The 13709-nt window shown below is 39.6% G+C and overlaps 1 protein-coding gene across 8 annotated transcripts in view; it reads right to left on the bottom strand.

Moving 5' to 3' along the window:
• GRAMD2B (GRAM domain containing 2B) overlaps positions 1–13709 on the bottom strand; it is a 259861-nt gene that overhangs the window by 14026 nt on the left and 232126 nt on the right. For 3 of the 8 annotated variants that reach the window (XM_069753770.1, XM_069753817.1, XM_069753762.1), the window contains exons 2-8: positions 11492–11608; positions 8152–8233; positions 7218–7287; positions 6130–6233; positions 5942–6037; positions 5635–5706; positions 2563–2640 (exon numbers count right to left, since the gene is read on the bottom strand). In XM_069753770.1, coding sequence (XP_069609871.1) covers positions 2563–2640; positions 5635–5706; positions 5942–6037; positions 6130–6233; positions 7218–7287; positions 8152–8233; positions 11492–11608 — 619 coding nt within the window. Of the gene's footprint in view, positions 1–2562; positions 2641–5634; positions 5707–5941; positions 6038–6129; positions 6234–7217; positions 7288–8151; positions 8234–9455; positions 9992–11141; positions 11223–11491; positions 11609–12501; positions 12569–13709 lie in introns of those variants that run through there. The other 5 variants (XM_069753798.1, XM_069753779.1, XM_069753788.1 and 2 more) reach the window with 4 other exon arrangements.

Below are 13709 nucleotides of genomic sequence, written 5' to 3'. Positions count from 1 at the left end.
CATGTGCCCCATAAATAGTTAAGTGGGTTATCGCAGAGGTCCCCAACTCCAGTCCTCAAGGCCCACCAACAGGTCATGTTTTCAGGATTTCCTTTGCATTGCACAGGGGATGCAATTATTACCTGGGCAAGACTAAGGAAATCCTGAAAACATGACCTGTTGGTGGGCCTTGAGGACTGGAGTTGGGGACCCCTGGGTTATCTCAACAATTGAGGAACCATCTCAAAAGATTTATGGAGTTTCAGCAGTGGCCTGAACTATGCGATGTATGGGCCGAATAAAGTAGACCTCTACTTTGCTTATTGGCTGCAGTACATTCACTTCAATGGAAGCTGAAGCACAGTACTCTTATACGGGCATCAAGTATTGTGTGGGGCTACAATGCTGATAACGCAGATTGTACACCCACCCCTCTGTTGGAACTAGGCAGTGTGTTGGACCCTCACGATCTCAATTTAGTAAGCGTAATATGGGATATCCGTGACTTAAAAAAATAAATATGTGCTTAAGCACTAGCAGGCAGGCAGTTGATACCCATCTGTTATGCCAAGCATCATTCACCGCTGACACAGAGCGGTCACAGACGCCACATCAACACAATGGCAATTCATCTTCCTGTTGACAGGGTGGAACTACTGGTGTCAAGATGATTGACAGTCTGCTCTCCGCTGCCCAATTGTGTGTCCAATTTCATTTTTACAGAGTGTTTTTACTTGCAAAACACTAATTTCATACTTTTATATTTTGACAAAATTTAGATTTTTTTTTTTTTTACTTCGTCCAAATATGAGACATCAATTATCACTTTTCTGATTGCACTGCTGGTGAAATACTCTGCGAAATTAACGCCGTGCAACGCGTCCGTTAGCGCGCCCATTCACGGCAATAGGAACGCGCAGCACTAGCGCGTGCCATGTTCGGCACGCGCTAGCGACGCGCCGGTGTTTCCTGGCGCGCCGCGGACGCTGCTCGCAGCGTCCGAGGCGCGCCCGCGGTCCATTCCCCGCTCTCGCAGATCGGGGATCTGCGAGAGCGGGGACGTTACCGCGACCCCAGGACGCGGCCCCATTAAAAACATTGCGTTAGCGCAACCCGCTAGCGCTAAACGGGTTGCACTAACGCAATGTGACCCTAGCCTTACACAGACAGGAGGTGTGTCAGGTCCTACTTATGTCAGGACCTTATAGGCCACCACAGCGGGATGACTCATTACTTAGCCTGGTAATACATGTACAATAGTTTGTGAAAATGCACTTCTCAATGCGCTAAGTGTACGGACATTAATTTTTTTTTTTTTTTTACACAAGCTAAGCTGGCCAAATCATAATAAACATTACAGTGAGATCTGTGTGATGTGGTAATACTGATGTGTCCAACCACACAACTAAGGCCAGTTCTAAGCCTCTTGGTCACGATCAGTGCCGAGAAGTGAGAGCTGCAGAGTGTTCCATACATTGCTCTACATCTATTCCATGTACCAGGGCATTATTCCTCAATGCCCAGGATAGATGCAGAGCAGCGTATGTAATGACCGTTCTGATCTCCTCCCCCTACAGTTGTATTCAAAAAATGTAAGCAGTGTGCGCTGTATGACCTGGTTAGGCCATGATCATTTTACATCAGTGTTTGTAAGCCAGAACCAGGAGGGGAATAATCAGAGGAAAAATATAATAGCAACGCTTCACCACCTCTGTATTTAGCATCCACTCCTGGTTTTGGCTTACAAATACTGATGTAAGATACTGACCAAATACTGATCTTGTGAACGTGGCCTTAGACAGACTTACCGTATCATTAAGAGAAAGCTGGCTCTTAGCTCTGGGGGAATTTATTTCCCCCCTAGCATGATGCCATTTATGACTAGGCACCATCATGTATCAGCAAATATTCATTTCTGTGGAGCATATACTTTTTGTAACGCACCCTTGCCAGTAATGGAAATTAACATTTAAAATTTAGCTAATCTATAAAATGACCTAATCTCTTTACAACCAAGTTGATAAAGAAAGCCGCTTTATTCAATTCTTAATCATGATCTGATCCGTTTAGCATGCAAAACAGTGTAAGGTCCTGTAACAGACAATGACTGAAGAGGCATTTGTGTGTGGAATTTATAAATTTACTTCTATTGGCATTACAGAAACTGAGTAATGCCCACCAATACCATTTTAAAGCCTGGGCTACCGACAGGCAAATTTATGTGGATTTTTTATTGGTTTAAATTTTTTTTTTAAGGGATAGCGGATATTTTTTGTAGATTTTATAGTTTTATTTTATTAATTTTTAAATCGTTTTAATATATTTTACTATAATGTTTTTAAGTCCAAATGCCAGTCAAGACTGTACAATCGATGCCAAAAATGATGCCATTGTCAGGGAAGGGGGAAGTTAATATATGGTAGATCTGCAGGCTGCAAAAACAAACTGCTATCTGCAAGATACATTTGTTACATAGTCATCCAGTTCATTCAGTTACAAAAATGATAACAAGTATAGCCTGAAAATGACAAAATGTTAGAGGAACGTCTCAGCATTATATACTGTCGATAACCTGTCACTTACGAGAGGAAATGATGTAGGACGTTCTCCTCTGTAACTATGTTCTGAAGAAGGATTTGGACTGTTTCCGGTGCTAACATTCTAGTAATAAAAAATAAATAAATTAATAATTAACTGGTTATCCTTAAACAATACTAAGGCTATGTGCACACGTTTCGGATTGGGGTGCAGAATTTTTGGTTTTGATGAGGAATTAATGCGGATTTTATGCAGTTTTTACCACTGCGGATTCCTGTAATGGAAGGGTGCAGAAACGCTGCAGTACCGCACAAAAGTAGTGACATGCACTTTTCAATCCGCAGCGGATTCAGTGTGGATTTTTCCGCACCATTAGCACAGCTTTTTTTTTTTCCCCCTATTGATTTACATTGTACTGTAAATCACTGTGCGGAACTGCAGCGTTTCAGCCTGGAAAAATCTGCTGCAGATCCGCACAAATTCTGCATCGTGTGCACACAGCCAAAGGAAAACAACATTTTAAGACAAACAATAGCATATTGCAGAACGTTGTGGTGAAATGTGACTAGCCTCAGGCCTGGCAGCTGCAAAACACGACAAGATTTTCTGAGCTACTACACCCTGACTGTAATTATGTACGTATGCACAGTTCTTCTCTGCCTTACTCACCGGGAGGTTCAATTCCCTGTGAAGCCATTTCTGCCAGCCGCCGTAATCTGTCATTTTACTACATAGTTTTAGCTGATAAAATTATAACATCACCAGTGACAAATGATGAGCATATTAAACGTAATAATTATTTTATGCTATCCCTTATTTTTTAATAGAGTGGTGCAATCTATAAAATCCTTAGAAGTCGTGTTAACACTCACATTACCAGTGTAATTGCGCAATACATGTTTCGCGCCTCCAGCCATGCGCATATCTGCTTCTTCTACTATACTTTACCTCCCCATAGCCTACATGTCATGATGCCACTACTAGCTCTGTCCATGGATAAGTTAAGGGGCAAAGAGTTATCAACTCAGGCTCCAGTCAACTGGGTGGCACAGAAGCAATGAGCAGTCCGTACTAACCATTTCAGTGACTTCTTGCTCAGCACGCATGCTGCGAAACATTGTCAATGAGCGCAGTTACAACATTGCCCACTGTGTAGTGAGTGGTTAGTGCCTCCGTGCCACCCTGTTGGCTTGAACCAAGTGGCAGAGGGAGAAGAGCCAAACAGTTAGACACTCAAATATGGTTGGAACAGTATTTCTTCATTACTGTTGATTCACGCAAAAAAGGTGTAGTTAACATTCAATAAATGTACAATCAAGTTATACAAAATAATCCAATATCTGTTTGCCATCAGGGTCCAAGAACCCATACAAACTTGGTCTCAGGAGAGAAGAGGACACAATTGTATCCATTCTGTGAGCTAAACAGTCTGGATTCTGGAATGAAACATTACAGTCAAGTATTACAGAACAGCACTGTTATTTAGCTTACACTGCATTGCCAAGTTTCGGTGCGATTGTATCCACATTTCCGCCAAGAGCAGCACTAGATTATTTGTTTTCAGCCTTGGAAGTTAAACCATTTTTCCATCTGCTGACAGTAATACAGATCTTAAAAATTGTTTTTCTGAGATCATTAAAATCACCAGTTTTATAGTCCTACTCTAGCGATTTTGCCAATCTTACTTGTCTAGTCTACATGGGTTACCCCTACACGTGATCACTGGCCTCTGCAGTCTTGTGATGCTCACCACTCAGGCCAGTAATTGCTTGCAGCAGTCACATCTTTATACAGGCTGTTAATTCCTGTAGCCACGTAATCAAAGACTAGCGGGTGATATAACGGACGTGAATAGGTTCTTTTGTTTTAATCAGATTGACTGCCTTTGGCCAAATTTGATGGTCTTTAAAAACTTCTTTAGGGACAGTTTACACTAAGCATTTTTTTTTCAGAGTTTCTTTTTTCTTGCTGTGTTTTTGGCATGCTATATTTGTCTCTTGTGCATGCTGATAAAGTTTACTGTTGAACCCCCCAGAAATATCCTATTCCTTAGAATCAGATTTTGGCAAAAAAAACGCAGAAAGCCACGATAACTGCGTTTTCTCAATGTTTTTTCACCACGTATTCAATTCAATGGGTCAAAAAATGCTGAAAAGTGACATTATGTTGAAAAAAACATGCAAAGCACAAAACACCAATGACAAAAAAAAAAACAAACAAAAAAAACAGTACATACTCACATTCCGATGTCTGTCACGTCCCCCGGCGTCAGCTTCCAGCGGCATCACTGCTGTGCTCTGCTTTACGGCCGGCGCTGACAGTCAGTGCGGGAAGCTGACGCCGTGGGACGTGACAGACATCGGAATGTGAGTATGTAGTTTTTTTTTTTTTTTTACTTTTACAATGGTAGCCAGGGTAAATATCGGGTTACTAAGCGTGGCCCTGCGCTTAGTAACCCGATATTTACCCTGGTTACCAGTGAACACATCACTGGATCGGCGTCACACACGCCGATTCAGCGATGACAGCGGGTGATCAGCGACCAAAAAAAGGTCCTGATCATTCCCAGCGACCAACGATCTCCCAGCAGGGGCCTGATCGTTGGTCGCTGTCACGCATAACGATTTCGTTAACGATATCGTTGCTACGTCACAAAATGCAACAAAATCGTTATGTGTGAAGGTACTTTAAGGTCAGGGACCTTGAATTAGAAGCAACACTCCAGCTTCTAATTCAATTAGAAAAAAGAAAAAAAAAAAAGAGCCAAGCTACAAGATTTTGGAAAGAGATACCTAGATTATGTCACAGCACCTATGGCAAAATGGATTATTTCCTCCTGACACCATCTTGAAAGTTGATGGGCAAATTATATTCATGGACTCCTTAGAAGGGCAACAATGATGTCAAGAGCCAGTAAATGCAATTGTATATACATCTATACAATCATACAAAACATTCACAGCCTTTAACAACCCTCGATACTCAAGCAAAAATAAAATCAAACTTAAAATTTATACATATTAAAAGCTTCTCCCAAGATCATATCCTTGTCCCATCCACAGCCTGTCAAAGATTGAGCAATATCAGATAGCATAAGTAACTGATTCATATACTTACATCTAAATGGCTGCACAGAGATTTGATTAACTTGTAGGTAGAATCACGTGACATCAGAGACACAAATACGAACTGCAAAATAAAAATTGTGAGAAGTTTAATTCATCACTTTAGCAACTGAAAGTACAATCAGGGTATCTAAACAGATCGCATTAATCCAGGCAGATCTGCATTTGCAAAGGGCGAAATCTTCAGAAGCATAAATTGAGTAGGGATTTTCAGTCAATGTGAACGTCTTCACCCCCCCTCCCCCTTTACATCACACCTACTAGAACGGACTTGGAAAAGAAAATTGTAAATTACTTACCCTATCGGTTACTGTAGCAATAACCAAGGCATTTGGCACAAGTAGAGCCGTTTTTGTTTTCTTGATCACTGTAACAGCTAATGTTGGAATGCCAATCTGAAGAAAACAAACATTCTTCTGTGAATCATTTACTCAAATACAACTATATATGTCATAAAATTTTAAAAAGGTGAACAAGGGCTCTTTACCTTTGTGTCCTTCCCAAAAACCTTTGAATGAAAACAAATCCAATTCTCTGAAATGTATAACTTCCCTTGATACAATATATCTTTCTGTAACGCACAGGTAAAACCTGGAAAAGGGGAGAAAAAAAAAATGTAAAAGTGGGCAATAGTGGTTTTAAGTGAAGAATGACAACTAATATTTTAACATCTTACAGTTAAATTATTCAGTAAACTTTACGTGTATTTTGTGGGTACAATATATTTGAGGCGTATCTGGTTGCAGCTTATATAGCCAGACAAACTTGTTATTCACAAATCAAACCTTGCATAAAAACACTTAAATGCCATATAATGATCATCTGTAATTTATTCATGCCGTTTGGCAAATTCAATGGATCCTCTCTAAATCTAGGAAGGTTGAAGACAACTCCATAGGCACAATAAGGCTAGGGCTACACGGCTCCATGTCTTGTGCATCACTGAAATCAGAGACACATTGCAATAGCGGATCTAATGATTTCCTATGATGGGGTGTTTCAATTATGATTCTGCAGCACAGCTGTATATGGTTCCAGATGTGTTGGATTTTCTGTCATTGGTTACAAGTCACACTTGCCATAAACTGTAAAGTAAATCAAAAAGCGAATTGTCTGCAACTTAGCATTTTTATTTACCCCGAAAAAATCAGCTCTAAAATAGACAAGCGACAGCAAGCTGCAGAGAGGTTTTTGTCACATTTTTTCAGAGAATTGCGTATTTGAAGTCAGTGTGTATCGCCAACCCGTGGGAAAGCTGGTTGATCCTTCCAATAGGAGCAGACAATCTACTCTGTGTGGGGCTTCCCGATTCCTCCCTGACACGTTGGGGGGAGTACAGGCTGAGCAGTTTGGTTTTACACACCTCACTCACCTGTCTGGCAGAGGCCTTCTCCTCACTTTTTACCAAGAACACATGATGGCTCAGCCAAGTCAGCAATTCATGTGCACAGGGAAGTTGGGTGAAATTGTTGTCGGCCAACAGGTATGCATGTGCTGCAGCTCAAGGATTTTATTATTATTTTTTGTTTCAAGATAGTACAAACAATGCCACACTTATGTTAGCTTCATACTTACTTTCTTTTAACATCTCATCCTTCGGTACATCCTTGAACAGTTTATGAAATTGTGCATTGGTCTTTGAAAGCTAAGGAGAAAAAAAAAAAATTAAGTGGATAAAATATAGTCCATATTTTAAACAAAAACACAATAATGACAACAAATGACAATTCATAAAAAGACCCAAAGTAACACAATATACTTATTAGTGTATTTATTAACTTCTGATCAATGAATGAAAAAAAAAAATAAATAATAATAATAATAATAATAATAATAATAATAATAATAATAATAATAATAATAATAATAATAATAATAATAATAATAATATATATATATATATATATATATATACACATATACATATACACACACATATATACATATATACACACGGTTTGCATAGTAATGAGGCTTATGAAACATTTATGCACAAAATTCCTTCCACCTCCATTATGTACAGGGTAAGGCATGCAATCTTTTGGGAGTAATGGCTAAGGCTATGTGCACACGTTCAGGATTTCTTGCAGAAATTTCCTGAGCAAAAACAGGACATTTTTCTGCAAGAAATCCGCATGCGTTTTTTTGCGGATTTTTCCAATGCAACAATATAGTGGGAAATCCGCAAAAAATCCGCAAAATTAATGAACATGCTGCGTTTACCGAAATGCGTTTTTTCCGCAGGAAAAAACGCATCATGTGCACAAAAATTGCGGAATGCATTCTAAATAATGGGATGCATAATTTATGCGTTTTTCGCGTTTTTATAGTGAAAAAAATGCGGAAAAAACGCGAAAAATCTGCAACGTGTACACACAGTCTTACAATAAGGGGTGGGGGTTAATGTATTCTACACCAAGCTTTTAGAGACCGCTATACACAATATGTGAAAAGGACTTCTAAAACCTATTCACATTAAAGACCCTTCATGAAGACTGACAAATCTTACCTGACTCGTAGATTTTTTCCTTTCAAGCTTCATCATGTCATTCTTCATGTCAAGGGATAAGGAGGACTCGTCTGTCTTTGACCTGCAAGAGGAAAAAAAAATTAAATAAAAGTTGCCAATGCATTTAATATTTCTTACACAAGACTGATATTTAGGCACTTGATTCAAAGTAAATCTGATTTTCTTAACCACTGTATCACAAATCATAAGAAATGTTTGGATGTTATAGGTCGAAGCAATAGTTAAATGTCAGAGCTGCATCTTTTTTACCATGAAACAATTGTATTTTGCATATCTGAAAGCAACATTGCCATGGGTCCCAGAGGATGCATAACTACAAATGTTAAATTCACAATTTCCATGCAATTCTACAGATAAGCATACAAAACTCCATGATATCACAAAGTTTTGTATTAAATGATGACCCAATCTCTGATCTATCTACCTGTAACATGCACATCTATCCATATTTATATTATACCTATACACACACAACCATCACATACAATCAGTTTAACTATCATTACTGATGGACCTAAATGAGAAAAGACTTCTAAACTTTAGGACCATTAATTTTAGAAGATGTGCGGCTCTTCAGTTATACTTCTGGATGGATGATGTGTGCTGAAAGAATCCAGGACGGGTCAAGATCAGAGTAACATCCTCGGAGCAGAAAGGTGCAGCCGGCTTTTTAAGGAAGCGGGAACCTGAACTTGGCAGGATTTTGTAAACTTCACCTATATAAAGCCTTTTGAGATAAATGTAACAGAACCCTCATGCTGTAAGGCAGGATTTACTGGTTTTAGTTACAGCCTCTAGTTTATTATACTTGTTTTGATAGACAAGCAAAAAAATAAAACAAACAAAACAAAGCCATATATAAAAATTAAATTACTAAAGTTAAAAACAAAAAAAATGGCACTACTCATTCTAAAAGTTACATCTGTACATAGGTGAAACGCCCGTCAGGGTCGTGGGGTACTCTATTCCGGGTCTGTTAGTTAAAAGGGATGTGTCACGGCTGCAGCGACCCGGTCCGTGGCCCTGGGCACCCATGTTAAAGGGACGGTCTTTAAAGGGCTTTTGTTTTGTTTTTTAAATAAAGAAAATTTGTGACGCCACCTGTGGTATTTGGTCAGGGATGACCAACGCTGCTTATAGGGGGTCCTCTGGGGTGATGTTATGGCAGCCAGATGGTATAACTTCCCACAGATGTAGTAAGTCCCCAGGGCTCCCGGTGAATAGATGGTGGATGGCGAGTGGTGCAGTAAAGAACGAAGGACGCAGTTGTGCAGTCTTTTTACCTGGTTTACCGATGGTAGCAGGCAGCCACAGTCTAGGGCACCAGATCACAGGTACAGGCAGGGTCCTGCCGGCTTGGAAGTGAGTTCAGAGTCCAGCTTTATCAGGTGGAGTTAAAAGCCTTCCTTCTAGTGCTGTGTTATTGTCCCTTACTGCCTATGGCTTCTTAGCAAGGTCCTCTCAGTTATCCCTGTCCTTTATTGAAGTGGGACACAATCCCGTATGACCGGTGACTCGAGCCTTTTTACAGGGTCTCCATCATGTGTCTCCTGGGTGTTAGGGTGAACAGGTGATTTATAATCCAGCTGTGCTGCCGGTTTCTGCTGTGTCTTAGAGTCCCACAAAAGCCTCAGTCTTCCGGCTACCAGTGTCTGCGCTCAATGTTGTATGTAGCCCAGTCTCAGCTATTCTCCGCTGTTGTCACACGTGTTCTTCGCTCTCCAGCACGTTACAGAAGAAAGAACAGCCTTTAGCTATCTCGCTATCTAGGGGCTACAGCACCTCAGGCTGTACGGCCCCTCACCCGCCCTTCTGCCTCAGACTGCTCCCGTCTGCTGTCTGGCATCAACTGACTAAAATCTTCCCAACTGCCTAGCAACTAACTCCTCCTCCCGACCAGAGAGCAGCTCCCCTGAAGACGGGTGTAGAGCTCCTCCTTCTGTGGAGTCAGAACGGTGTTGTATGTGCTAATTACCTGTTAAGAGGAATCTTCCATCGCTTCCAAGCGTGACAACACTCTCCCCGTGAGGAAAGCAATGCCACTGTGACAACCAGGACCCTGGGGCGTCACATAGGCTCTTGTGATCACTAACTTAAACCCATGGTGATCAGCATATAAAGGAATCTCATCTGGGTTTTGCAATGTAATGATATATGGGCAGAGACCTTGGTTCTAACGATTTATCACTTGCTGGTCAGCTTGGTGTCACTGTGATACCATCACATTTCTTCTGCTGCAGATCTAGCAGTGCTCAGAATGTTGAACCCTGTATAACCCTGCCCCCCACACCACTGATTGGCAACTTTCTTTATACACCTTATATTGGCACAAAGCCCTTAATCAGTGCTGGAGGTGGAGTTACACAGAGCTGTTGACTATTAGGCACGAGACACCAGTCATGTAATGATAATCTCCTGCTGATAATACACTGATTTTATTGCAACAATAGTACACAACCTAGTAAGTGACAAGGCTGGAATTATGCTTATCAGCAGGGTTAATGTATGTAGACTTCCTTTAAACACTGTGAGAGTCTTCAAGTAAAGACAATGTTGCCACACTCACTGGTTCATAAAAATGACAATGGGTGAGGAGTAACATGAGAAAGGTGAAATATCCATAGGCCGTGCATTATTCATTTCTAACCCTGTTCCTGCCTTTGCACTAAAAATTAAAAAAAAAATAGCTATTTTAGGTACCGGGAAGTTGAACTTCTCTACTTCTGAGGATCTATGTAGAAATTAGACTTCCATATGCCCAGTGGCAATTTCAATCTCTCCGGAGAGAATAATATGGCCATAGCGAAACGCTTTGTTATACTTCTCCATTAAAGTTGCTCTATATACTGTCAGTGCATTTCATAGATCAAATAAAATCAAGAAAAATACATCATGTTGTGTAAAACGATTATACAACCTTCAGGGTTCGGGTGCAATATGGGATTGTAAATGTGTGGCATCATGCTTACTTCTGAAGGAAGCTCACAAGACAACTGTACATATCTGCAGATCCAAAAGGCAAAGTGTTCATCTACCTATACAGCTGTTATCTGCAGTAAATGGAAAAATAGCATTTGAATACAGCCAATGCTATATAATGAAGTCATTGTTGCATTAAAATCAGCGTAAAATTAAAAATATTGAAGAAAAAAAAAAAAAAAAAAAAAAAAAGAAGGATTTTTAGATTACGTGCAATAATATCTGTCACAACACAAGTTTACATTTCCTTAATACCTGGAACAAGTACCGTATACACATACTGTATATACATCATTAGATTTGTATAATTCCTTCAGAATATTAGGGAAGAGGAATTTACCTTGATAGAGGTAATTTTTGCCGATTTTCAATGACGTCAGCATCACTTATCACGATTTGAGGACTTGCATATGGCTTAGCCACCTTATTGTCATCGGACCCATTCTCCGTTTCAGAGCTTAAAGAAAAATGGCATTAGAAGACTTAATATACTAAAAATGAAATAAAGAAAAAAAGGTTTAGCAAAGACAGCACCTTACATGGCTAAGATAAGACAAGGATACAGCTTGTGAAACCACTCTGCAAGACATCAAAATGGCCAACGCTGGCATAAAAAGTAGGATGGGGTGTTACATTATTTCTCAATGGCTCCCAAACTGAGCACCTACAAAATGTAAAATAGCTGGGCAAAATCCAACCTGCTGACAAGATCCTTCTAAATACATAAAAAAAAAAAAAAACTACGGTAATTCTAATGCACAGGAATACATACATTAACCAGGTTCTATAAAGGACAGTATACGCACAGTAACCTCCAATATCATGAAAGCTAACTGCAGCACAAAACAGGACCACTGAAAGTACCCACCGGGTGCTGGTGAAAGCCTATTAAGATTGCTCTACATTAGCAGCATGGAGAACTGGACTTCTAAGCACAGAACAGTGCACTTACAGAACAAATCATGGCATTTCAGAGGTTTTTATTTCACATATGGATGATCAATTTATTGCAAAATTACCAACTGACATTGAGAACCCAATGTAAAAAAGAAAAAAAAAAAAAAATCACCCCTTTGAAAATACGGTAAATTAAATACACATCTCATTTTTTTCTCTTGCTCAAGTATTCAACTTATCCAAATTAAGTCTTAAGGTAGCAATGTATAGACATTTGTGACACAGGAGATGGATACAATGTATAAAAAGATGTTCTCAGATATACTTTGATCTCTTAATCATGTCTATACCATTTCTCTATTCATCCAAAAGACACCTTAGAAAAAGGTGTAGATCGAGCGTGCAGCCTGTACACCTGAACAAGTGACTGGAGGAAAGAGCAGCAGCGCTTACCTTCTGCACACCTGTCCACTTGGAAATGCTTCTACCTACACACTGAAGTCTGCCTGCTATATCCAAGACAGGTGACAGAAGAGGAAGTCCCAAGCAGAATGACTCATTACACATTTTTCTTCTTCTTACAAGCTCACGTGTTCACTAATCACCTGACAAAAATGCATCTGGCACCAGTGTAGGGCAGCATGTACACCGCATAGAGGAGCATGACAGAGGCTCTGCTAGAAGAGAGTGTCCAGTACAGAATTACAATAAAACCAGGACACCGGTGCATCTTACACGGCTACAGACGGGGAAAATAGTCCGCATAGTGTAACCTAGTAATTGGGACATCACACGAGGATAGAACACATGGTCTAAAAATATATACACACAGAATTATAATGATGCCCCTCCATATGATAAATTGACAGTCATACAGAAGTACAAAGAAGAAAAACAGGATTCTAGTTAAATTTTACATAACTATATTCACACCAGATAAACACATTGAAATGTAAAACTGAACTAACACTATATATATATATATATATATATATATATATATATATATATATATATATATATATATATATATATTATATTTAATAATTTTGCGTGGGCTGTGCTATATACTGCGTGGGCTGTGCTATATACTGCGTGGGCTGTGCTATATACATACATACATATTCTAGAATACCCGATGCGTTAGACTCGGGCCACCATCTAGTTCAGTTTATAATTATCCGAAATAATAAAGGATCTAGACTCCGGGTAAAAATGACCACAACTACCTTCAGGACCACCACTATTCATAAAAAGATTTGGGTCTCCTGACAACACAATATGTTCACGTCATGTTTGTTTGGTATCATAAAATATACAATTAAAAAAAAAATCCCTGCCCCTGCATTCCTATCCTGTAAAAACTCAACCAACCCCATACAGCACAGAATTGCATCATGTTGTAGAAATACTACTGCAATGAGCAGTAAAAACTTGTGCCTCAAGTTAAGGGGGAGGGGAGAGTTGTGGGAACCTTGCCTTCTTTGACAAATCTTTTATGTGGTTTGTGGTGAAGCTAAAAATCAAGGGTATTAAGAGTTTCCCAATTAATGCCATGATAAAAGAAAATCTATTTCACTCTGAATGTATGAATTAAAAAGGAGTATAAAAAGGTCATGTCATTTACTACATGCAAGTCGAATAGTTCATATATAAAAAAG

The sequence above is a fragment of the Ranitomeya imitator genome, chromosome 1 (assembly GCF_032444005.1).
Source record: "Ranitomeya imitator isolate aRanImi1 chromosome 1, aRanImi1.pri, whole genome shotgun sequence".
NCBI classification, from domain to species: Eukaryota; Metazoa; Chordata; class Amphibia; order Anura; family Dendrobatidae; genus Ranitomeya; species Ranitomeya imitator.
The sequence above is the reverse complement of the archived record's forward strand: the minus strand, read 5'-3'. Positions and strand labels throughout refer to the sequence as shown.